Source organism: Bufo bufo, chromosome 1 (genome assembly GCF_905171765.1).
Source record: "Bufo bufo chromosome 1, aBufBuf1.1, whole genome shotgun sequence".
In the NCBI taxonomy this organism is placed as follows: domain Eukaryota; kingdom Metazoa; phylum Chordata; class Amphibia; order Anura; family Bufonidae; genus Bufo; species Bufo bufo.
In genome coordinates this window covers 104,771,025-104,798,994 of record NC_053389.1, presented here as the reverse complement: position 1 = coordinate 104,798,994, position 27,970 = coordinate 104,771,025, and the positions used below count along the sequence as shown (strand labels likewise).

At 42.2% G+C, this 27,970-nt stretch overlaps 1 protein-coding gene across 2 annotated transcripts in view; it reads left to right on the top strand.

The window, feature by feature from the left end:
* The window catches only part of SKI (SKI proto-oncogene), a 78,986-nt gene extending 72,727 nt beyond the window's left edge, over positions 1 to 6,259 (top strand). For both annotated transcript variants that reach the window (XM_040427490.1, XM_040427482.1), the window contains exon 7: positions 131 to 6,259. In XM_040427490.1, coding sequence (XP_040283424.1) covers positions 131 to 319 — 189 coding nt within the window. In that variant the 3' untranslated portion in view covers positions 320 to 6,259. The remainder of the gene's footprint in view (positions 1 to 130) is intronic.
* Positions 6,260 to 27,970: the final 21,711 nt, after the last annotated feature.

Sequence of the window (27,970 nt, the reverse complement as noted above, 5' to 3'; positions counted from 1 at the left end):
AAATAGTAGATATTTACATTTTATTGTATGAATAACTATTTCCTTAAGTTATACTGTAAAGAATTCTCCTAACCTCTCCTGAGTATGACCTAACGTTTTTTATTTTTGTTTTTTACCTGGCCTATTTTAGATAGAAGAGCTGCAAGCAAAACTCCAGCATGCAGACAGTGACAGAGAGAAACTTCGGACAGATCTTGTACAGGAGCAGGAAGCCAGAGAACTCTTGGAAAAAGTTGTCAAAGATCTACAGGAACAACTTTGGGCCAAGCCCACCAACCTTTCCAGCAGTGAACACACACGAAAAGACATTGAGAACTAATGCAAAATAAAACACACACACAAAATTCCTTTTTGAAGCAAAAAAAAAAAGTATCTATTCATAAACAAGATTTTACGTATATGCACAGGAAGAGGAAGAGGCTGTCCGATGTATGCATGAATAGGTGCACGTGTGAGTGTATGGAGTGTGTGCAATGAGCATGCACTAATAAATATGAACATTTACAAGAGTGGAAAATGATAGATCCTATACAACAGAAGCACTGAACTATGCCTCGTTTGATCCCACACAGCACAACATCTTACTGTGCCTCAGACAGAGTGTTTATAAAAGGAGCCATTTAGGCTCAAAAATTACTTTTTTTTTTTCTACGTGTCAACTACAAGATAACGCAGCATTCAAGTCAAAGATTTAAACAAAGCAAGCATGATCATTTAGGGGGGGAAAAAGAGAAAAAAATCATTCTTACGCTTGCCTGGATCACTTTGAGATTTACATTTTCTTATAAGCTATTTAATATAAAAAAAATATATTAAAATGATCAGAACATTGTAAAGACTCCATAAAACAGGGGGAAAACATTTTTTTTGTATAACAGAACTGAAACTTTGGTGCACAATTTTAACTGACTTGTTACAGGCTTTTTGGGGTTTATTATTAAAAAAAAAAAAAAATTTAATAAAAATCAACCCTTCCTTGCTACTCCAGAATCCACCCTTCCTCTCGACGCCATATTCAGATCGACTGTGCAATGTATTTGGCAGCAAGCCATCAATTTTGAACCCTGTTAGAGACTCTACTACATTAGTGGCTTCTCCATCAGATTCTGTTGCCTGGGAATTATCCAAATGCTCCACCTTTTTTGGTTTTGTTTTGTTGTAACATATATATATATTTTTTTATTTTATTTTGTTTTGCCGAGACAGGTTTATCTGTGCACATATAGGAGAGGGTGAAAGACCGAACATCCAAACCACAAATAAAAGAAATGGAACCGTTTAGCCATATTGACCAGTGTTTTTATAAATCCCGCCATATTGGAAAGAGATCTCTAGGTGTATATTGAATCCAAGTCCTCTTTACAAATTGTCCAGAAAGTGGGCAATCGGGTTGGAATAAAGAATATAAACCGGCTGTTAAAAAGTTTGTGCAACAAACAGCAAGTATTTGGGAGTCTATGTAATCTGTTCTGTTAGGTTTTTGTTACAGTTTTCATAAATTCTGTATTTTTTTTCAATGGCTGCTGTTAGCGTGTTTCGAGCGCATGTTAACACAGTGCAATACTGAATGCTAGACCGAGAGATGCAAACACTATCTTGCTGCTTAAAATAATATCCTATACAGGTGGCTGGAATTAGAGGATAGATATTTGCATAGTAGTAAGTTTATCATTAGAAGGAATAATACATACCGTATAAACAACAAAGCACAATGAGCTCTTTGTAATAGACTATGTCCCTACCATCTTATAGGGGCTGCCTTTTAATTTTTTTATTTTTTTTATACTAAAAACAGCGCCACCTCTGTCCATGGGCTGTGTCGGGTATCACAGCTCATCCCCTTTCAAGTGAGCTACAGTACCAGACGCAAGCCATGGATTGGGGCACTACTTTTTTTTGGAGGGAGAAAAAGTGCAGAAAACTAACTTTTATGGTTATTATATGATTTTTATGTTGCATGGTCATATTCATCTCAGAATATGGCCCTACAGTTGAGTATCACCAAAAGCAGCCTCTGGGAATCCTGTATATGCCATAGGGAACATGAAATCTAATTGAAAGAAAGCTATCCTCAAATTCTAGCCATGGTGCTAGGAAGAATTTAATGATCTTAATACTGAAGTCCGTTGAACAGTTTAGGTACTGACTTGACCAACTATTTTTGCAGGTTGCTTGATGTATTTTGTGTGTGTTTGGGGGTAAGGGGGTGTTAAAGTTGCAGTCTGAAAGGGAAAACATCCTTGTATTTTAATTTGGTGGTGACTGGCAAGTGATTGTATTAGGAGTTGAACTGGTCTTACTTGTGAGTGCATTGGAAAGAAATCCAGTTTCTATCTTGGTAAGAAAATGATCACCTGGAGAAGATGGCCAAGTTGTGTCACAGACTCTCAGATTTTGTAGTCTCAGATTTTGACATGCTTGTACATCTTTGCTTTTAAAGAGTAGTGACAACCTGAGATTCCTCAGCCGCTATGGAACTATGAAGTCCTGTATAGCAACAGGAACTAGGAGGCAATCCAAAGGTTTGATGACTCCATAGCGGCTGAAGGGTCATCAGTTGCTCTGAAAGACCATCCCTGGTGTTTAGGAGATGAGTTCCATGTCCGGATGCAGAAACATTTCTTTTCTTTTTGTTACTTCAGGGTTCTCTGTTTCATATTTTTTTTTCCATTCTAAGTGTTCATGAAGCCGCCCAAGTCTTCATGTTGTCAGTTCTATCTAAATAATGGGCTATCATGCTACGTATGTACAGGAAATATTTATACTCTATTGTAAAGTTTACTAACTGCTCTTTTAAAAAAAAAAAGAAAATAAGTGTAAAAATATTCTATAATGAAAAAGATGTCAGAATAAAATAAAATGCATAGAACTAATAATAATAAAAATAACTATAACTGATGCATTGCTTACAGGACTGCAAAGGTCTGGTCTTAATCCACCATTATTTTTTTTTTAAGGTTGTAAATAATCAGTCTTGGAGAGCATTTGTGCACCATTTATAGGTAGACAAGTGACCCTCCGCAAAGGTGCAGTGCCACTCTGAAGTCAGAGCATCTCCTTATATAATCCCTCTTTTAGTGTTACTTGGATTAACTTTTTGGATAATGAAGTCCTGAAATGAGTCAGACATGATAATAGGTTGACCAACACTTAAAGTGGGAAATATCTTAGGAGACAACACAAAAACGCGGTCTTGTTTATTTTTATTTTTTTTCCTTCTCATTTTAATGATAGTATTTCCTAAGGGGCACCAAAAACGGCTACTCTACTTGCCTTGGTGAAAGCAGCACAATCTCTTGATACTCAGTGTTCTAATCAAATTCTATGGGTCGTACATGTTCATCGCTATTTACCCTATCTTAAACCTATGGAGTACACTAACATGGCTATGTACACTGCACGCCTCTAATGTCACTGCACTGTTGATAATATCCATTAATATTCTTGGGTTAGTGACATTTTTTTATTTTATTTTTTTTGTTTTGTTTCTGCACACACAATGCAATGAAGCAGTGTCTCACAAAGGTGTTTTTTTTTTTTTTTTTTAATTACCCACACGTTTGCTGCTAGTGGGTTCCTCAAGTCATATAGAATGTATTTACATAAAGGCTGCGCTACAGGTCATGTTTCCCCAGTGAGAAGCCTCTTTACAATAAGGTTCATTGTACAGTCCTCGGAGCAGCGTGCCCAATGCTGCTGGTACTGGAGGGTCCTGCATCGCATTTGCATGTCTTTAGTTCTGCAGCTGTTTAAGTTTTTTTTTTTTTTTTACTTTTTTTTCTTACATAGTGCAATGCAAAAATATCAGTGACTGTCATTTAAAAAAAATAAAAACTAACTTATTTTTTTATTCACTTTTTTTATTTTATTTTTTAAAACCAAACCATGTGAAATTAAATCTGCCACTTAGGATAACACAAAATGGGCATTAATAATGTTAAGATTTTTTAAAAAAAAATTTTTTTTTTCCTTTTTATCCATAAAATAACTTCACTTTTTGGTTTCTCAGTTATAATAATCCCTAGCACTGATTTTAAATTTGTGGGGGGGGGGGGGGGGGGGGGTTGTGTAATCTATCTCCAAAAATCTGTTAGGTGAGTGGGGCAATTCAACGCTGTTGGATACATTTTGTGGTTGTGCGTTTTCAGGAGCAGAAAGCCAAAATACACACCCAATTGTTTTATATGTATCCTAGGCGAAACCCATGCTCTAAGTTGTATATACGGTGCTACATTAGCAGTCAAAAAAATGTTTAAGTAAAAAAATATGAAAATTGGGCCCAGTGCTGTAATCGCATGCAGCAATCTGGGTTCACTTTTTGGCTCCATTTACTTGCATATCTTTTATAAAAAACCACTATATTCCTGAATTTTAGATACCAGCTGTCCAAATACACAGGTCACCCTTTACCGTGCCTTCCTTCCTAGTCGATGCGTGTGCCTTTTAAAAATCGATCTAGTACTTCAATTTTCAGAAGGTTTCCCAGGAATATCAGGGCTCCTTACCCCAATAAAAGATGTGAAGCACATGACTTCTCTATTGAATGGGGGTATTCTTAAATATTTAGACAATTTTTTTAGCTATGGATGCCGAACTCATTGGAGGAAAAGAAAACGAAAAGCCATAATTGTACTGCATATAAACTCTTGAATTACTGAAATATATACATTTGGAATAAAACTGGATGTTCTTAGAAATTTGTCATTGTACTGCAGGGCATTGTCATCTGCCATCTTTTTCTCTTTAATGTTTCATGTTGTAGCACAGGACCCCTCCCTCCCATTAATTAGCCCATTAAAAAAAATCTGTAGAAATCGATGCTTGAATGTTTGCTCCCTCTTCCAAAACTCTCCACTAAACCAGCGCTAGGTTTTCCAGTCTAACTTTTTGTTTTTGGACACTTCTACATCCGCAATTCATAGGCGATGCTTACCTTCTTAAGGGACTTTGACTCTAAAATGATCTGATCTACATATTAATACGTAAAGCCATTTTTAAAGAGTAAAGTTTTAATACAGATACCATATACTCGTTTGCCTTACTAACGTTTGCTGCTACCAACATTGTAAGTTATTAGGTCCTCAGAGCGTATGTTGTTTACAATGTTACACTTGCTTATAGCTTTTCAATCTCTGTATTCTACAACTGTTTGGGAATTTCCATTTCGGATCACCATAAACTCACCTAAATGCTTCGATCTGATCAAACCCAGCAGGTACATACTATAAAAAAACAAAAAAACAGGCCTGTACATTCTTTAAAACAACAAAACAAAAACTTCACTCCTGAGCATTCTACCGTCTAGGTTTGGCAATGAATCCCAGACTCGAGGGATGATTTTAATTTTTTTTTTTTTTTTTTTTTTTATCGGCACAGGGGTTTGATATGAAATTCTTATGTACAGTTTGCTGCGTTACATTGTTTTTGTTTTTTTCATGTTCCTGGATGTGACTGCTTTGCGTGTTCATGCAAAAGCTGTGACTCTCCCTCCGCTTGAAAAGCATTACTTTAAAAAAAAAAAAAAAAGCGTGTTCCATTTAATGTTTCTATAACGATGATAAAGGGAAACATAAACCAACAGCAATAACATTAATACATATTGAGCAGATTACTCTTAAGCATAATATTCTACTTTTAAAAGTCAAACTAGCCAATTGTACAAAGAAACTCAATTTGTAAATATTTTGTTTTATCATTTTCTTTTTACACTGTTGTATTATACATGTATATGGTGTTTTTTTTTTTTGTTTTTTTTGTGTTCCTTCAAATGCTCTTTATTACCTGCTAATTATATGGTTTTAATTGGTTGTTTTAACGATGAAGAATCTGTTAGAGAGAAAAAATGAATTTTTTTGCAATTTATAAATGTAGTGTTTTTTCCATCACACTTGTCCATATTTTCATTGTAAAGTATTTTTTTTATTACAAAACTTTTTTTTTTTTTCCATTTTTCTCATTTTAGGTGGAGTTTTTTGTATCAGAAAAAATAAATCAGAATTACATTTTTCATTTGATGAAAACAAAATACATCTGCATATGTTATAGCCAATATCATTTCAACATATTTTATCTTTTTTATTTTATCCTATGCTGCTGCTAATGACAATATTAAAAAAAAAAACTTACTATTCTAGAACTATTTTTATGTAATTAATGTATGCTTTCTTGTTTATAAATGCCTGATTAAAACAAAAAAAGTAAGAAAAAAGCTTAGCATATTTATCTATTTCGCTGTGTACTGTCGATTCCTTTTTCTTTCCAGATTCTTTGCCCTCACACAGTTAATATTGTAAAATAAAGGACTTTATGAGATTATGTATGAAAATAGCTATGCTTATATACCACAGTGACTGAATGTACAGTGTATAGACGCATTACCTAAAATAAAATGTTTGTCCAGAAAAAATTTAAAAAAAGTCGCCCGTGTTTTGTATTAATTTAAGGGGAAGGACGGTTGAAAAGGCAAGGTCACTCTTTGTTAAGCTTTTCTTGTTAGGCTTTTGTTTTCTAAATCTTGTCGGACTACAGCTTGCTGAAGCCATACTCTTTTAGTCACCCCGTTGTCCTTGATCAGTTGCGGTTATACAACAGCTGAAGAACGGGTAACGAAGACCAGGCGTTTATGGAAATAAAGAAGTGTGGCAAAAAATCACTCACTCTGTTACGCAGCTGGGAAATGTGAATTCCTTCTTGACCTATTAAATGATAGAGGTTAATCTCCATGGATCTTACCTCATCATTCAGTGTGCCCCCCGCATTCGTCCTCTTTATCGATGCACAGAACACAAAGCGGGATAAGCCTGATGTGTACACATAAGATGCTCGGAGGCCTCACAACTTCTTTGGGACCATTGACACTGGCAGTTGAGCAACTCCACATGGCACATTGCCTTATGTTCAACATCTCTTAATGAATGCAAGTTGGAAAAAAACAGCCCACAAGAACAAATAATTTCTTTTTAGAAGTTCCTTTCCCAACCCACATGTCCCGAACATTACTGGAGTTATTGTGAGCAGTTATATATTACTCTTATTTTAAGTACACTTTAAACAGCATCTGCCAGCCGTGCAATGAATGCAAAGTGTCTCCAATCAGGGTGATATACGGTCAGGCACCAATGTGTGAGGCCCCCGTCCTCACAATGTTCATTGGAATATTCAACGGCTTTCTGGAAAGTCTGTATTGCACATCTGTAGGTTTCCCTATTGTCCTCCTCGTACAATGCGCACCTAAGGTTTGAGATGCAGCAGTTGCAACACTTTTATCTCTTGGGTATAGTTTCAGTTAAGAATTAAGGCATATTCAGGTTGTAATAAAAGTTCATGAGGTCAAAATATACTATCAAAAACATTTTCCAAGACTTAAAAATTGACCTCCTTAAAATAGACCATCAATATCTAATTGGTGGGGATCTGTTTTCTGGTCAGCTATTGGAAGGTGCAATGGTGCTTAGATGAGTGTTGCAGACTCTTGACATCCTTTCTATTGGTCTGACCCAGGCATGCTCAACCTGCGGCCCTCCAGCTGTGGCAAAACTACAACTCCCAGCATGCCCGAACAGCCTACAGCAGGGCATTGTGGGAGTTGTAGTTTTACAACAGCTGGAGGGCCGCAGGTTGAGCATGCCTGGTCTGACCCATTCAAGTGAATAGACCTGAGTAGCAATTCCAAGCCACAGCCATGTATGGTATGGTACTGTGCTTTGTATAGTAAGAAGAGACTGCAACACGCACACAGGCGCTGTTGCATCTTCAAAAAGCGAATCGGCGGGGGTTCAAGTCAGACCCCTATTAATCAGATATTCATGACCTATCCTGAGGATAACTTGTCTCGCAGTTCAGCTGACACTTGATCTGTTGTGTGCGCTGCAACGGGAAGGGGCGTTCCCCAAGTCGATAACAGAGAAGTCCCGAAAAGTGCTTTGCATTTCAATCGGGTATTACAACAGATATAATCTCAGACCGGATTTCGTCATCTATTTTAATACAATAAAGGATATACCTGATTGAACTGCAAAGTGCTTGCCGAGATTTCTCTGTTACTATCCTGATGATAAGAGCTCATGCACACGAACATATTTTCTTTTCGTGTCCGTTCCGTTTTTTTAGCGGGCCGTATGCGGAACCATTCATTTCAATGGGTCGCGCCAAAAAAAAATGAAATTACTCCGTGTGCATTCCATTTCCGTATGTCTGTTCCGCAAAAATATAGAACATGACCTATTATTGTCCACATTATGGACAAGGATAGGACTGTTCTATTAGGGGCCAGCTGTTCCATTCCGCAAAATCCGGAATGCACATGGACGCCATCCGTATTTTTTGCGGACCGCAAAATACATAGGGTCGTGTGCATGAGTCCTAAGTCATTGATTTTTAAGTCTCGAAAACCCCTTTAAAGTTGAATCTGCATCCACAATCTGTGACCTTGTTAAAGGTCATTAAACTTTAAATTAGCGCACAACTTATGAATGGCCTCAATTTTCTTGACATAAAACTTATATATCTTACAGGCATGAAAGGGAGTCAAAATAGTAACAGTACCATCAAAGTGAATTAGATTAAAAGGGTTCTTTTTTTTGTTGATGGCCTATCCTCATTGACTACCGGCACCCCTGCTCCAGTGCTCTTCCTAGGTCATGTGACATTATTTTCATCGGTCACATGGGTTAGGCTCATTCAAGAGAGTAGGGCTGAGCTGCAATACCAAGCACAGCCGCTGTAAAATAGACTGTGCCGTGCTTGGTAAGCTGCGAGGAGGCTGTGGTGCTCATCTGAGCTTCGGTGAGTGCTGCAGCTTCCTCAAACAGCTGATCAGTGGTGGTGCCAAGAGTCAGACCTCCGCCAATCTCATATTGAGGATATGCCATCAATGTGAAAATCCCTGAGAACCTCTTTAATTACTTATAATTAGTGAATAAAAGTGTTAATCGAGCTCATTGTACAGTTATATGACCTGTATAATGTCTGCGCTATGGACTTAGTAGCGCTTATTTGATATTTTATCCACTATTTATATATAATCTAATAAAGTGTGATCCTCTTTAAGGCTAGGTTCACATTGCTGTTTAAAATTTTGATATTCTGTGCAGGCATAGGAACCGGAAATTGCCAGATCCAGCAAATGTAGGCGCAGAATTGTGGTACTTACCGTATTTTTCCAAAGTGGGGGAAAAAGGTCACTGTGTCTTATGGGGTGAATACTAATGAGCGCTTCTATTTATGGAAGTGCTCATTAGTACCGGAGGATCGGGAAGCGGTGAAGGCTCTGTACTCACCACTTCCTGACCCTCGGCAGTCAGCTGTGCTGTGGCTACGCACAGCGTGAGGGCGCTCTGTGACCTCACGCTGTGCGCGTTGTGTCACAGCACAGATGCAGCAAGAAGAGACAGATCGCTAGAATTGAGGAGCGCCGGCATCCGGAGCAGGAGAGGTAAGAGGATTATTTTTTTGTGATCTCAGGCTGGGGGCTGATATGAGGTTTGGAGTTTTCATCTGAGGTCTGAATGGGGGGCTTTATATTGGGGTCTGATTGGGGGTCCTTCACATTGAGGTCTAATCTGAGGTCTTATTGGGGTCTTTTTAATATTGAGGTCTGATTAACATTGGAGCTCTGATCTGAGGTCTAAATAGAAAATTCGTGGCAATCTAGCGTATAGTACATCCGGATTGGAGCATATGGATTAGAGTCGTATAGTTTGTCCCAACATTTCGGCCAATTGATTGACCTTTTTCAAGGGATCTATAAAAAATCATGCAAATAAGGATCACTTATAAATACATATAATGATTGAGTGACAAATATAATTCTTAGGTGAATAAAAGATATGGGTCAGGTATATATGGCAAAGAAAAAGGCAAAGGCAAAACAATTACGTAGGTATCATCTATACAAGCAAGTGCCAGTGGGGTAAGATTGTGATCTGAGGTCTAATGAAAAATATTTTTTTCTTATTGTCCTCCTCTAAAACCTAGCTGCGTCTTATAGGGTGAAAAATGCGGTATACTGGAAACCCGGCAGACCCCATTATAGTGAATTGAATCCACAGGGCACCGACAATATCCGGCATATGCTGGATCCGGCCATTCCAGTGTCCTGTTCCTATGCTGGAGCAGAATACCGGAATTTGATACGTAAATGTGAACCTTAGGGTCAATCAATTCCAGGGTTAGGTTCCGGACGGCGTCGCTCTTGTCAGGGCGGGTGCTCCGTGGTTAGGCTATCAGGGCCAGTATAGCCCCCCCCCCCCCCTTGTAGGGCCTTATTAGGGAGATCTAGTCCGGACCCTATCCTTTTTCAGCAATTCCACTTTCCCGAGGATTATTTACATCAAGTCTCCGAGAAGAAACTGCTGCACACAGGAACCAATCTACGGAGCGGTAGGACAAAGGGTTTTTCATCCAAAGTGCCGCCGTGCCCTTCTATTCCTACTCCACGAAGTGATTTTGTCTTCCAGGATTTGATTATATAGTGGGGACTTACTTCGACAGTAGCTCCATATATTGTACTTTGTTTGAGTATATGTATTATCAGTAACTATTTTAGGGCCAATTATTTTAAAAGAAGGCAACTATTAAAAGCTAGGTTTTATAATTAAGTAACTACAGATCACTTTTTTCAGTATATTCTGATCTGAAACATTGTGCATGTGAAACATCCATGTATTTTTTTTCTTTGATGCTTTGTAGTGTTTTTTTATTTAAAAATCTAGCTATCTGCAAATCTAGTTGAGGTCCTGGGGCGTGCACCGGACCGCTGATGATACGGTTGTCTGTCTGACCAACATTTCACATTTATACTGTAATATTTATTTAACCTCCTGACGCTAATGTTTTATTTTATTCTATATGCTTACTATTCCCTGTCATTAGCACAGTTGTGGCATATTTTCTCCGTCACGTTGTGTTGATCCTTGTGTATCAGGTGGAGCAGCAGAGACCTCAGAAAGTCACAGGTTATTAAGGGCACCCTTCTAATATATTGTGAGGATACATCCAAGGTTCATGTAAAGAACATGCAAAAAATATGACTGTTTTTCTGAAGATTTCCATAGCAACGCACATTCTCAGCAATGTCACCCAAGGGTCAGTTCCGAATACCTGAGATGTTACACTGCTTGTTACCAGATACATTTTTTTTTTTTTGCTAAATCTTCAGCTGCCAGTGGAATGTGTAATATATTACATGTATGTCAAGCATCAGCTTTACAATGAACAGGTTAACAAGAGAAATCGGATTTATATGAGGTGTTTTCTAATGGAAAAACTATATTTCATCCCAAGACATTCTGGACTTCTGAAAAGTGTGATATGTTACCATCTGGCAAATAATCCATCATCATAGCATGTTATAGATGAATACAAAATCATAATAAGTTCACTATCAGATGATAAATGTGTGTGCAAAATGTGTGTAAAAAATCACTGTCGGCAAACATGTGCAGTAAAAGGCTACCTCCCAAAAACTCCATGAACATTCACACTCTGGCAGTGACTTATCTCCAGGCTCGGACTGGCCCACAGGGGTACAGGTTAGTCTCCCGGTAGGCCCCTGAGCAAGGTGGGCCCCTAGTCTCCCACCCCCTGCAGAAGTGGCACATAACACAGTAGACTTACTGCACTACATACATATATTCAATGTACAGCACCTCAACCAGCCGATGTTCATATAAAAAACTTGATAAGATGACCTCTAGGTATAGTTGTGTTCAAAATAAAACTATCACTAACCTGATTAATCACTGTTTTTGGTAGAAATAATATTTCTACATGGCAAATAATTTACGAGCAGGTGTAGTAGAGTAATAGAAATCCAACAGACCCAACAGTCATGACATGCATGCTACTGATTCTCTGTAATTCAATCACTTATTGAAAGGGGCATGTTCAAAATAATAGCAGTGTGGAGTTCAATGAGTGAGGTCATTCATTCTTTGAAAAAACAGGTGGCAATTATTGCCCTTATTTAAGGAAGGAAGGCAGCAAATGTTGTACATGCTGGTTACAGTGCATTTCTCTCTGAAATTCTGAGGAAAATGGGTCGTTCCAGACATTGTTCAGAAGAACAGCGTACCTTGATTAGGTCTAAAGTTACCTGTGACTACTGTTACAATTAGAAGACGCGTATGTGAAGCCAAGCTATCTCCTCGTAGGTAAGTTCTAGACTTGACCGTGGCAAATCAATGGATGTCGTATATCTTGACGTCATCACCATGTGATGGGGTATCACACTTCTGGTACAATGTAGAATGAAGCAACGGGAACCTCAGTGTTGGAATGGAGGATAGATGAATAGATAAGTGCCATCTTTCTTTAGGCAGAGGAGATTCGGGGCCATAACAACAATTGAGGTAGCGGTTGGAAAATCAGTGGTCAACTGATATCTATATTTAGCCAATATTCTCTGCACAGAAGCTAGAAGTGATCCGTACCATTAAAAATGAATGGGACAGCTTGGGTGTAATTATACCTGCTCACCGCTGCAGATGCAACGGCGAGCAGGTAAACCATGAAGAGGAGGCAGCGCTGGCATGGCGCGCGCCTTCTCTTCAAACAGCTGATCGGCTGGGGTGTCGGACCCAAGCCGATCTGATATTGATGACCTATCCTGAGGATAGGCCACCAATAAATATACCTTGGACAACCCCTTTAATATTTTCGACTTGTTTGATTTGATATATTCCAATATCATATGTCTGTGAGGGGCAAAAGTATGTGAACCTTTAGGATTAGTAGATAATTACCAGGTCTGGGATGGCGACCTGTTTTATTAAAAGTACATAAATGTATCAAAGTTTGATCGTCACAACATATGTTTTTGGAAGTGTATCATGGCGCGAACAAAAGAGATATCTCAGGACCTGCTCATCAGGTTGGAAAAGGTAACAAAACCATCTATTTCTAAAGAGTTGGGACTCCTCCAGTCAGATTGTGTACAAATGGAGGAAATTCAAGGCAGTTACCACCCACCCCAGGAGTGGATTACCAACAAAGATCATGCCAAGAGTAATATTCTGCAAGGTCACAAAGGAACCCAAGGTAATCTCTAAGCAACTAAAAGCTTTTCTTACATTAGCAAATGTTAATGTTCATGAGTTCACTACCAGGAGGACACTGAACAACAATGGTGTGCATGACAGGATTGCAAGGAGAAAGCTCCTGCTTTTCAAAAAGAACATTGCTGCCAGTCTGGCAAGACAAGCCAGGAGGCTATTGGAACAATGTTTTGTGGACGGATGTCCAGAATGGTTTAAATGAGAAGCGTTATATTTGGAGAAAAGAAAACACTGCATTCCAGCATAAAAACCTCATACCATCTGTGAAACACAATGGTGGTATGATGGTTTGGGTCTGTTTTGCTGCATTTGGGCCAGGACGGCTTGCCATCATTGAGGGAACAATAAATTCTGAATTATATCAGCAATTCAAGAGAACGTGGATCATGCAGCAAGACAACGAACCTAAGCACACAAGTTATTCTACACAAGAATGGTTAAAGGGCTTCTGTCAGCCCACTAAACCGTTTTTTTTTTTTTGCTTAATAATAACCCCTACACTGCGATTTATCCATACATAAGTAAAATAATAATTTTGGTTCAGTAGAATTTGCTAAAACCCTATTTTTATAATATGTAAATTACCTTGCTACCAGCAAGTAGGGCGGCTACTTGCTGGTAGCAGCCGCATCCTCCGATGGTAATGACGCCCCCTCTGCTTGTTGATTGACAGGGCCAGCGGACGGGATCTTTCTCCGCTGGCCCTGCCTGTTTTCATTCAATATCTGGCGCCTGCGCCACGGCCGTACCTATCTTCAATCGGCGCAGGCGCACTGAGAGGCGGCCACTTACTCGGCCGCTTCATCCTCAATGCGCCTGCGCCGGGTGTAGATGTGACGTCATCGGCGCAGGCGCATTGAGGATGAAGCGGCCGAGTGAGTGGTCGCCTCTCAGTGCGCCTGCGCCGATTGAAGATAGGTACGGCCGCGGCGCAGGCGCCAGATATTGAATGAAAACAGGCAGGGCCAGCGGAGAAAGATCCTGTCCGCTGGCCCTGTCAATCAACAAGCAGAGGGGGCGTCATTACCATCAGAGGATGCGGCTGCTACCAGCAAGTAGCCGCCCTACTTGCTGGTAGCAAGGTAATTTACATATTATAAAAATAGGGTTTTAGCAAATTCTACTGAACCAAAATTATTATTTTACTTATGTATGGATAAATCGCAGTGTAGGGGTTATTATTAAGCAAAAAAAAAAAATACGGTTTAGTGGGCTGACAGAAGCCCTTTAAAGAAGAATAAAGTTTTGAAATGGCTAAGTCAGAGTCATGACCTTAATCCAATAGACATGTTGTGGAAGAATCTGAAGCCAGCAGTTCATGGGAAGAAACCCACCAACATAACAGGGATAAAGTTGTTTTGCATGGAGGATTGGGCTAAAACTCCTCATAGCGTATGTACACAACTAGTCAGAAATTACCAGAAACATTTAGTTGCAGTTACTGCAGCAAAAGGGTACACCAGATACTGAAATCAAAGGTTCACATACTTTTGCCACTCAGTGAAATTTTGTAATTTTCCTCAATAAATAAACACCAATTCAAAAAATGTTGACTCATTTGTTTGATTTTGTTATCTTTATCTAATTTTATGACTTTTATGAAAAGCTGATATAGTTTCAGGTCAAATTTATGTAAAAAAATATAGAAAATTCTGAAGGGTTCACAAACTTTTAAGTGCAACTGTATGTCCCAGGTAGAGTGCTTCCCCTGCTGCTCTATAAAAAGGCTCTCAGAGGATACTTTTAGGTAGTATACCTCTTGGTGAGAGATTATTAGACATGGCTCTATGACGCACTGTATTATCATGAGATAAGTGAAACTGAGATTAGTGAAAAAATAGACTTAACACGATTAAGGTGCTTAAAATGTTATTAAACTATGATAAAAGACGGCTGACGCCCATATGATGCCAAGAAAGGTAGTGACAGCAAGACACATCTTAGGCCTCATGCACATGACCGTTGTTTTGGTCCACATCCGAGCCGCAGTATTTGCGGCTTGGATGCGGACCCATTCACTTCAATGGGGCCGCAAAACATGCGGACAGCACTCCGTGTGCTGTCCACATCCGTTGCTCCGTTCCGTGGTCCGCAAAAAAAATATAACCTGTCCTATTCTTGTCCGTTTTGCAGACAAGAATAGGCAGTTATATTAATAGCTGTCCGCGCCATTCCGCAAATTGCGGCAATCACATGGACGCCATCCGTGTTTTGCGGATCCTCAATTTGCGGACCGCAAAACACACAACGGTCGTGTGCATGAGGCCTTACCCTGAGGATGTCTTCAATGGAGCTGTGCTCTTTGTTACATTACTAGATGTTTTCTAGTCTCCTGACCTTTCCTAGCCCTACCTAAAGGTCTTCAGTGTGCAGTACGCATGTAAAGTTACTTCATACTTCAGGAACGCGGCCAGGTATGAGGCAGCACTAACCGATTGCATTACAAGGAATTAATGGGGAAGGAACCACTAAAATACCTTGCTATTCATGCACTCAAAGACATTTTGCTGAGATGACAGGCTTTTAGAAGGGGCACATCATTTGACTGAAAAAGCAGGATGGTCAATTCAATAAATTGTCTCTCCTCTGTGGCCTTCCATCTAGCACTCTCGCACCCCTCCAATCTCTCATCAACTCTGCTGCCCGACTAATCCACCTCTCACCCTATTACTCCTCTGCCTCTCCCCTCTGCCAATCCCTTCACTGGCTCCCCATTGCCCAGCGAATTCACTTTAAAGTACTAACAAATACATACAAGGCCGTTCATAACCTGTCCCCTCCCTACATCTCTGAGCTACTTTTCCGATACATCCCCACACGCACTCTCCAATCCTCACAAGACCTCCTTCTCTCCACTCCTCTTATCACCTCTTCTCACAATCGCCTCCAAGATTTCTCCCGTGCATCCCCGATACTCTGGAACTCGCTACCCCAACATATCAGACTCTCACCTACAGTGGAATCCTTCAAAAGAAACCTGAAAACCCACCTCTGCAGACTAGCCTACAACCAGTGACCCTGCTGCCTCTATACCGCCATGACCAACATCACCCGCACCTACTGTGTCCTTCTCCCATACCATGTAGATTGTAAGGCCTCATGGGCAGGGCCCTCTCTCCTTCTGTACCAGTTTGTAACGCGTCTTGTTTATGATTAGTGCAATTGTCCGTATTATGTATGTATACCTCTTCTCATGTGTACAGCGCTATGGAATGAATGGCGCTTTAATAATAAATAATAATATTAATTGAGGCCTTTTTACGACATAAATGTTAAGAGGGGTTAGGAGTAGTGGTTACATGAGGGCACACTGACATAGTGAATAGGCTCTGGACAGTCCAGACAAGCCGTAGAGAGGATCATTTGATTCGCCGACAACCATGAACAGCTCCTACAGTTTAGTTCTTCACCATCCAGACGCAGGAGCCACCTTCATTACACAACCCTGTCTTTACCAGGACCATATCAAGGTGCTTAGCAAAAGGAAATTTGGTGTTATGGCACCCATTACATGTCCTGCCATTGACAGTCAGCCACTGTTGCCTTCATTTGCAGTGGTGTAGTGAACGAGAAACCTGGACTGCTACAGGTTGGAACTGTAACATCTTTAGTAATGAATCCAGGTTCTGTTTGGGATCTAAAAACTATTGGGTTTAAGTATGGAGGCCTTGTAGTGAGCACTTCTATCCTGCCTTTCCCTTGGAGCGACACACTGCCCCAACTGCTGGTATAATGATCTGGGGAGCCATCGGCCATCCCTAGCAGTGATATGATAACAGCTCAGCTAAATGTGCAGGACATCCTGCGGCCACATGTGTTGCCTCTCATGGCAGGGATTCCAACTAGCATTCTTCAGCAGGATAATGCTTGCCCACACACAGCAAGGGTTTATCAGGAATGTCTCCACCAGATTGCAAGACTTCCTTGGCCTCTCAGGTCATCAGATTTATCACCAGTCGAGCATTTATGTGACCAGCTGGGACGCCAGCTTCAGCATCATAGGAGTGTGCAGGATCTACAGGCCTGGCTGCAACATCTGTGGGCAAATGTGCTGCAGGATTCCATACAGAGCATGTACGCCTCCAAATGTACCTCATCTTGTGTCCAGGCTAATAGACATGCCTATTGAATCCATGTTGTGGACGTCACCCTTTATCATGTAAGGCAATATTCACACTGCATCCTGTATTCCTATACAGTGATCCACAGAAGAAGCTATAATTAAGATATAGCACCGTATGGCATTCAATAGGAATTAAAGCCCAGCCATGGACTCTACCAGTGTGTGCACTGAATGTAAAGGTTAAATACAACGTGAACATAGCTTCATGTAGCATAATGTGGATTTTGACACAAATTGCTGAAAAATTCAGCTACATCTTAATATAGCATAACAGGGACGTGGGCACATCATCTCTCAGAATTTCCGAAATATGCAGTGTGGAGCTACCTGAAAAGCAGTGCACCTATAGAAACCCTGTGAACTCCTTACCCAGTCCTTTGCCATTTGTATGTGAAGCTGCTGCTTGCACTTGTAATGTCAACTTTACTGTAGCCTTAAAATAGGATACTCATAATAAATGCATAGCAAAAGTGACCTGTTTTATTTCACAGCCATATGGTAAATCTGAATCTTGACTTAAACTTTACATTTCAAAATATTGTAATGATATATTAACTATTTTCCTATAGTGTTTTACAGCTCATAGAGTAAGGCTTCATGCATACGACTGTGACCGTATTTCAGTCCGCAAACCACAGATCTGCAAAATACAGATACTTCTCATATGCATTTCACATTTTTCTCACTCCCATCAATAGAAATGACTATTCTCATTCACAATACGGACCAGAATAGGACATCCTATAATTTGGGGAGTGACCAGATGGATCTGCAAAAAATGCTAATGTGTGTAGGGCCTCATAGAAATGAATGGGTTAGCGTGCTATCTACATGTAATGGGCAGTGAGTGTGGACCCATGGTGCCAACTAACCAGATTGACTTTAGGCTAAACCTAAAGGTGTTGTCCTGGCGGTGCCCTAGTATTCACCGTTAAACCCCTGAACAGGTATCTGGACTTCGCCGCAAGGAACCAACCAGGCCACTACCTCCTGGAGTAGTTCTTGTGTAGTTGACAGATGACACACAGGGGCCAGACACACTGGTGCAAAGCACCAAGGACTCAGGCATAGTCTGAACACAGTCCAAGGGTGACGTGCACATCCCAGATAGCAGTTTCAAGGGCAGGTGGCAGGGAGCAGAATCGGTAGACAGGCAGGGTATGATACACAGGAAGTCAGACAACAGATCACACCGTTGCTGCTTCCTAAAAACTAGAAGACCTCAAAGCTCCAGGCAAGGAGGTGGATCCGCGGCCCAGTTATATAGTGAGGCCGATCCGCACTTTCATCAGCAGCTGGACAGAGAGCAAGAGGAAAGGATCAACTCTTGCAGGGCTGATAGGAAGTTCACTGAGCACTGACAGGAGGAGAAGAGCAAGGACTGTCGGTGTGACACTGCAAAAAATGCAGCTAGCATGAGGATGAAAAATACGGTTGTGTACATGAGGCCTAAGAAGGCCTAAGTGTGCCTGGAAGGGGAATGGTAATGCCCAGTTGTCAGTTTATTCATACATTCCCAGGAGGAACAACTGAGGAACAGCACATTTCAGTGTTCCATGAACAGATGATCCAGAATTGTTATTTCATGGAGAATACAAGTATTTAGTGAAACAGACATGTTAGGAGAGCTGACAGATGCGCTATTCTAAGCACCCTTCGTGTAAAACAAAGCCCCCTCCTTGTATATCTAACTGAAAACAGTCTAGAATAACTAACCAAAACTTTCCTTTTTCGACGTGTACTTTCATATGTCTACATTTTAAATTTATCTTACCAAAAGCTGCTAGACGGGCCACCATCTGTCCATGATTTTGTGACAAAGTGACAGTTTTGTTCAGTTTCTGGTGTGATCATAGGGGGGTTACACAGATGCAGGTTTTTATGTCCACCTGGTAAAATATGCTACAATAATGAACCCCTCACAAATGTTTTTACTTTTTTTTGCTGTCATTACAATTTTTTTTCAACCTAACAAATGAAAACTTTTTTTCTTCTGGACAAACTTGAATGTCTTGTGTTGCTTTTTAATGATAAATGTAGCATTTTAATTTACAATATTTGCATCATTTTTCTTCCATGGTCTGAAAAACATACTTAGCCCTCATGCACACGACCGTTGTGTGCATCCGTGGCCATTGTTCCATTTTCCGTGATTTTCTGCGGACCCATTGACTTTCAATGGGTCCGTTGAAAACTCGGAAAATGCACCGTTGTTCATCTGCGGCCATGATCCGTGTTTCCTGTCCGTCAAAAAAATATGACCTGTCCTATTTTTTTGACGCACAACGGTTCACGGACCCATTCAAGTCAATGGGTCCGTGAAAAAACACGGATGCACACAAGATTGGCATCCGCGTCCGTGATCCATGGCCGTTGGCAACTTTCACACAGACGGATTGCAGATCCGTCTGCATAAAAGCTTTTTCAGATATGAGTTTTCACTTCGTGAAAACTCATATCCGACAGTATATTCTAACACAGTGATGGGGACGCTTCAAGTTAGAATATACTGAGAACTGTGTACATGACTGCCTGGCAGCACCCGATCTTTTACAGGGGGCTGTGATCCACACAATTAACCCCTCAGGTGCCGCACCTAAGAGATCAGGTGCTGCCAGGCAGCAGGGGGCAGACCCCCTCCCTCCACAATATTATATTCATTGGTGGCCAGTGCGGCCTCCCATCTCCCCCCCCCCCCCCCCCAGTTAAAATCACGTTTCAAATCCCCCATCATTGGTGGCCAGTGCGGTCTCACATCTCCCCCCCCTTGTTAAAATCACATTCCGAATTCATTGGTGGCTAGTGCGGCCTCACCTCTCCCCCCCCCCCTTGTTAAAATCACGTTCCGAATCCCCCATCATTGGTGGCCAGTGCGGCCTCACATCTCCCCCCCTTGTTAAAATCACGTTCCGAATCCCCCATCATTGGTGGCCAGTGCGGCCTCACATCTCCCCCCCCCTAGTTAAAATCACGTTCCCCCATCATTGGTGGCAGTGGAGAGTTCCGATCAGAGTCCCAGTTTAATCGCTGGGGCTCCGATCGGTAACCATGGCAACCAGGACGCTACTGCAGTCCTGGTTGCCATGGTTATTTAGCAATTTTTAGAAGCATTATACTTACCTGCGAGCTGCAATGTCTGTGACAGGACGAGCGCTCCTCCTACTGGTAAGTGAAAGGTCTGTGCTATAGGCAATACGCCACACAGACCTTTCACTTACCAGTAGGAGGAGCACCCGGCCGGTCACAGACATCGCAGCTCGCAGGTAAGTATAATGCTTCTAAAAATTGCTAAGTAACCATGGCAACCAGGACTGCAGTAGCGTCCTGGTTGCCATGGTTACCGATCGGAGCCCCAGCGATTAAACTGGGACTCCGATCGGAACTCTCCACTGCCACCAATGATGGGGGAACGTGATTTTAACTAGGGGGGGGGGAGATGTGAGGCCACACTGGCCACCAATGATGGGGGATTCGGAACGTGATTTTAACTAGGGGGGGAGATGTGAGGCCGCACTGGCCACCAATGATGGCAAGTCATGTCCGTGGATCCTCCAAAAATCAAGGAAGACCCACGGACGAAAAAACGGTCACGGATCACAGACCAACGGAACCCCGTTTTGCGGACCGTGAAAAAATACTGTCGTGTGCATGAGGCCTTATCCAGTAATGTGATTATATTTATGAGGGTACTTGATCTGTGCCAGCAATAGGCTACTTACAGTTTAGGTGATAGAAAGTGAAGTGAATGACATTGATTATCTCATGCACCTGCCAAAGGGGTGGGATATATTAGGCAGCAAGTGAACAATTAGTTCTTTAAAGAGTTTTCCAAGATTTTTATGCTGATGACCTATCCTCTGAATAGGTTATTAGTATCTGATCGGTGGGGGTCTGACACCCGGGATCCCCACCGATCAGCCGTTTGAGAAGGCATGGGAGCTGCTATGAGCGCCGCAGCTTTCTCTTTGCCCACCAAGCACAGCGCCGTACATTGTGTAGTGGCTGTGCTTGGTATCACGCTCATTCACTTCTATGGGGTTGAGCTGCACCTAGGCCATGTGACCGATGAATGTGTCATCACTGGCCTAGGAAAAGAAGTGAGAAGGCCGCGGCATTACTGCAAGCCCCAGTGCCTTCTCAAGCAGCCGATCGGTGAGGTCCCGTGTGTCAGACCCCCACCGATCAGATACTGATCTAGAAGTTAGGTCATCAATATTTAAATTTCGGAAAATTTGTAACAAGGGTCATACTGTGATGACTCAACAACTAGGTCAGAACATCTCCTAAACAGTACGGCATGCAGTGGTTGGTGCCTACCAAAGTGGTCCAAAAAAGGACAACAGGTGAATGGTGATGATGGTCAAGAGCTCCAAAGCTGGTTGATGCTCGCAGGGAGTGAAGACTAGCCAATGTGGTACAATATCACCGAAAGCTACTGTAGCATAAATTGCTGAATTTTTAAAACATGTTTGATATGTCATAGTGACATATCAAAGATTTTGATTGGTGGGGGTCCGAGACCCCAACTGATAGCTGAAATGAGGACAGGACCAGGCAGTGAAAATGTCATCACCTGGCCCTGTCAATCAAAGTGCAGAGGGCAGAGCAGTTGCAGAGAGAGCGGAGCCTCCAGGTGTAATGACAACGCCCCTGTTGCTTCTAGGGGCTAATTTTTATATATTAAAACATCATTTTTCTCAGTAATGCGGACACATATGAACACGGGACCAACACAGATGTCTTCAGCTGCCAAGCGCACATGTAACAGGTCAGTCAGTGTCATAGGGACAAATCTGCTGACAGATTCCCTTTTATGTTGTGAGATTGGTACTCAAACACTGTGTTCATCAAATAATACATTCTGTGTTACTTTCCTACATCTGTTTTATAATATGATCTAGCATCCATGATTATTCAGCGCCTGGCTTACCTGTCTGTGTCTGTATAGCGCTATGATACCCGTCCTGTGCCCTGATAAAGAACCTGTAACTCACCCACATGCCTTTCATAGGTCCAGCTGCCCTTAGTCCCATAGTTCTTCAGTTTCATTGGGCCCACACAGGCGTAGTACCAGGATGCAATCCGTGCTCTCTCTATAGTTAAAGGTTTTCTACCATCAGAAATACTGTTATGTAGCTGACTGATATAGCGATGCGCTGATGTCCGCACTACATAACAGTATGTTTTTTACCTTTCTCCCTGCAGCCGTTCTGATAAACTAACCACTTTTATAATATGCTAATGAGCCTCTAGGTGATATGTGGGCGTAAAATCAGCACCTAGAGGCTCGGTCTACTCACGCTTTATCCCGCCCAGGTACTCCGTTCTGCCCGCCCAGCTCCTCTTGATTGACGTCACGGTTCGCAGCATTGCTGATGAAATCCCGCGCCTGCGCTGCTCACTTCTGTCTTCGGTGCAGGCGCAGTGAGTGAAGGCCGCTCTCCTGATGACGGCTTCCTCACTGTGACGTAGTCGGCGCAGGCGCAGTGAGGAATCCGGCACCAGGAGTGCATCATTCACTCAGAAGTGAACGGCGCAGGCGGATTTCGTCAGCGATGCTGCGAACCGTGACATCAATCAAGAGGAGCGGGGCGGGCAGAACGGAGTACCTGGGCGGGATAAAGGGTGAGTAGACGGAGCCTCTAGGTGCTGATTCTAGGCCCACATAGCACCTAGAGGCTCATTAGTATATTATAAAAGTGGTTAATTTATCAGAACGGCTGCAGGGAGAAAGGTAAAAAACATACTGTTATGTAGTGCTGACATTGGCGCATCGCTATATCAGTCAGCTACATAACAGTATTTCTGGTGGTAGAAACCCTTTAAGAGGACCCCTGTAACCTCTCCTGACATGTCTGTTTTAGCATCTATTTGCATTTCCCATGTAATAACAATTCTGGAGCATCGATTCTTATGACTCTATGGCTGCTTTCAGACCAGCGCATTTGCAATGCGTATATAGTCCAGATTTTATGTTCCAGAATCTGCTGCTAATGTTAATGAATGGAGCTATTCACATGAGTGTATAATTTCCATCAGTATTTGAAATCCGCAGCATCTCCGAGTTTTGTGCGGATTTGTTTCCAAATACGCACATTACAGTCTGGGCAGTGCATACATAATGAAGGAAGGAAGAAATACGCATGTAAATCCTGATGAAATCCTGATGGTATATCATCAGGATCCAGAGCCAGAATACTGATGGTTTTCAATACACTCGTTTGCAATGAAGGTCCAGATGGGTGTTACAAGTGCAGGGACAAAACCTAACTGGTAACAGCCATCTGGACCTTCACTCCAAACTGCTAGCAATTCCCAACTTCTAACAGGTCCTCTTTAAGCCCTATAGTAAGGATACCTCATACCCTACTACTGTAAAGCTCAATGAACAGCATCCTAATGCAGAACCATTGGCGGGTGACAGCTTAACTCCTGACGAAGATGGGCATCACCACAATAGTTTTGCATTTTGTGAAGGCGCCTCATCTTAGGTGCTTCAGTAAGAGGTCTGTCACTTACCCAACCATCTTTGTATTTTAATTTGTTGGAAAAAGGAAATATAGAGAATGTAGAAAATGAAAACAATATACACTGCTCAAAAAAATAAAGGGAACACTTAAACAACACAATGTAACTCCAAGTCAATCACACTTCTGTGAAATCAAACTGTCCACTTAGGAAGCAACACTGAGTGACAATCAATTTCACATGCTGTTGTGCAAATGGGATAGACAACAGGTGGAAATTATAGGCAATTAGCAAGACACCCCCAATAAAGGAGTGGTTCTGCAGGTGGTGACCACAGACCACTTCTCAGTTCCTATGCTTCCTGGCTGATGTTTTGGTCACTTTTGAATGCTGGCGGTGCTTTCACTCTAGTGGTAGCATGAGACGGAGTCTACAACCCACACAAGTGGCTCAGGTAGTGCAGCTTATCCAGGATGGCACATCAATGCGAGCTGTGGCAAGAAGGTTTGCTGTGTCTGTCAGCGTAGTGTCCAGAGCATGGAGGCGCTACCAGGAGACAGGCCAGTACATCAGGAGACATGGAGGAGGCCGTAGGAGGGCAACAACCCAGCAGCAGGACCGCTACCTCCGCCTTTGTGCAAGGAGGAACAGGAGGAGCACTGCCAGAGCCCTGCAAAATGACCTCCAGCAGGCCACAAATGTGCATGTGTCTGCTCAAACGGTCAGAAACAGACTCCATGAGGGTGATATGAGGGCCTGACGTCCACAGGTGGGGGTTGTGCTTACAGCCCAACACCGTGCAGGATGTTTGGCATTTGCCAGAGAATACCAAGATTGGCAAATTCGCCACTGGCGCCTTGTGCTCATCACAGATGAAAGCAGGTTCACACTGAGCACATGTGACAGACGTGACAGAGTCTGGAGACGCCGTGGAGAACGTTCTGCTGCCTGCAACATCCTCCAGCATGACCAGTTTGGCATTGGGTCAGTAATGGTGTGGGGTGGTATTTCTTTGAAGGGCCACACAGCCCTCCATGTGCTCGCCAGAGGTAGCCTGGCTGCCATTAGGTACCGAGATGAGATCCTCAGACCCCTTGTGAGACCATATGCTGGTGCGGTTGGCCCTGGGTTCCTCCTAATGCAAGACAATGCTAGACCTCATGTGGCTGGAGTGTGTCAGCAGTTCCTGCAAGACGAAGGCATTGATGCTATGGACTGGCCCGCCCGTTCCCCAGACCTGAATCCAATTGAGCACATCTGGGACATCATGTCTCGCTCTATCCACCAACGTCACGTTGCACCACAGACTGTCCAGGAGTTGGCAGATGCTTTAGTCCAGGTCTGGGAGGAGATCCCTCAGGAGACCGTCCGCCACCTCATCAGGAGCATGCACAGGCGTTGTAGGGAGGTCATACAGGCACGTGGAGGCCACACACACTACTGAGCCTCATTTTGACTTGTATTAAGGACATTACATCAAAGTTGGATCAGCCTGTAGTGTGTTTTTCCACTTTAATTTTGAGTGTGACTCCAAATCCAGACCTCCATGGGTTGAAAAATTTGATTTCCATTTTTTTATTTTTGTGTGATTTTGTTGTCAGGACATTCAACTATGTAAAGAACAAAGTATTTCAGAAGAATATTTAATTAACTCAGATCTAGGATGTGTTATTTTTGTGTTCCCTTTATTTTTTTGAGCAGTGTAGTTTATATGTGGGAAAAAAATCCCCTAGACATAGAGAAGGGATAAGCAATAAAGTAATAATTACATGGTTTTTTTTTTTTAAATGTATTTAGATACAATAAATATACAAATACATCTAAACTTTCAAATTGATCCACATCCCCTACCAACGGAGGGCCCCTGAACGCAAAAGTCATCTGTTTTATAAAGGCGGAGAAGTGGTTAATACTCCAGTACAATAGTGTGGGCCTCCTGGTTACATTGCTAACTATCCATTCAATGAGCTTGATTGATAGATCCTCCCTTCTCCTTTATTTAGCCTCTTTGGTATTATTCCTCTGCATCCAGCTCTCGTCAGGGAGCCATCACGCATGGTTTACAAGGTCTCATTCTAGCTTTCCTCCACATGACCTCCCACATTCAGGTTCAGCCCAGCAGCACCTGAACCGCTGAGAGGACTGAACAATGTCAGTGCTGGGCAGATTAACCCTGGTGCTTGCCAAATGTTACAAGCCTACCTGCTCTGAATGTTTGAGAGTTTTGGGGAAACTGAGTCATCAGCTGCAGGCCTTGCACATGGCAGGGCAACTCTCCAAAGATTGCTCTACGTTAGACCAGTTCACTCCTGTTCTCCAAAACATAAACTCAGTTAATCCCCTCTGACTGCTGTAACGATAGCAAGCAGGGCCCCGGCTCATTAGCTGCCAAGTCTCCTGTACTTTGGCTGAGTGAGCAATGGGCTCTGTCTCCTGAACACTCATCTAGGTGGTACATTGCCTATACAGAATGTTCTTTTTACATCCAAAAAGACAGTTGCTAAAAACAAGAGCAGGAGTATGAGGCCTTCACATCTGTTTAATCTCTCATGCTTCCCACATGAATCACCTGACCCTAATTCCTGGTAACATTAGAGTCTGGATCAGTAGAGCATATGCATTCAACATAAGTAATATGTTCTATTAGACATTACTCCACAAGTAGGGGTCATGTATTCTCCAGGTATATCATTACATATTTTATAAGAAAATGCTCGTAAGGGGGTCAGACCTTATGCAGGATCTATTATGCCTCTCAACTCTATGGGCGTCAACAGTTCTGCCATGGAGTCTCCCTATGACGGCGATGAGGATGGCTTGGTCTAAGCCACAGCAACTCTCCAAATGGTGCACACTCTTTACGCAGGCATGACCACAAACTGTGGATGCTTTCCACATGGCTCACATGCATGCTGACAGTCCTCAGCTGTGTCATGGTCTTAGCTACAGCTGTCTGCAATCTTCAACAGTCTCTACTTAGCACAGGTCAGTACTCCACAGGTGTTTCTTACTGAGGCACGCTGGCTGGTACTTTCACACTATCGTTTTTGCTGGATCTGGCAGGGTCCAGCAAAAATGCTTCCGCTACTGATAATAAAACCATCTGCATCCCTTATGAACAGATCCGATTGTATTATCTTTAACATAGCCAAGACTGATCCGTCATGAACTCCATTGAAAGTCAATGGGGGAGCGATCCGTTTTCTATTGTGGCAGATTGTGTCATAGAAAATGGATCCATCGTCATTGACTTGCATTGGGGTAATGCCGGATCCATCTTGCATCCACATCCCAGGACGGAAAGCAAAATACAACATGTTGCGGTTTGCTCTCCGGTCTGGGAACGCAACTAAATAGAACACAATGCATTTTGGAGCACTCCATTCTGTTCAGTTCAGTTTTTCCCCCATTGACAATGAATGGGGACAAAATTGAAGTGTTTTTTTTTCCAGTATTGAGCCCCTATGATGGAACTCAATGCCGGAAACCTTAAACGCTAGTGTGAAAGTAGCCTTATCAAACGTCCTCTGAACAGGCTAGGAAGCACTATGGTCAGATACCCGTTTTTAACACTCCCCTCTGCTATGGATGTCACTGCTCCAACTTCTATCTAGATCCCTAGAGTAGAACCATTCACTTCTACTTGCTAGCTAAATACCACGCAGGGCTAATGGTCCTCACCACACCAGCAACTGCAACATTCTCTGTGCAGTCTTACTCCTACATGCTGATGAAGGAAAGCAATGGGGGTAATGTATTGTACAGCAATCTTATCATGGTTTTATAAAGACTCATACTCTCTGGCATACTTGGACAGTTTTTGTTGGACAAGTTAGCTTTGTATGTAATGGCTTGATCATTAATTCTTCATACATTGTTCATCTTCTGGTTCAAAAGTTCAGACGTTGGCATCTCATACTTCGCTATCTGCTTTGAAGTTCATGTAGAAGAGGTTATCAGTGTAAAGCTTTTGTTGGAACTGGTCCAACCATCAAATGTTTATAAGTAAGTCTCCTTAGACAGCAGATGTTGGAGGAGATAAGGGTTGGGCATGTTGGACTTCAACTGCCTGATCCTTTTGTTCTCGTGGAGATAAGCCACTGCCAAAAGGAGTGTCACAGTGGCTTCCTCCCTCACTCTACTGTGAAAACATGCTTATTCAGCCAGGCCAAACAAGCGTGTGTACAAGGAGATTGGAGAGATAGTGTTCAGCTGACAGCTGTCTTATGTGTTTGGCCAGCCTAAAGGCCCTTTTACACTGATAGATATAGGAGGCAATAGTCAGAAAGGAAGCATTCCTTCTTGACAATTGCTTTTCAGTGAA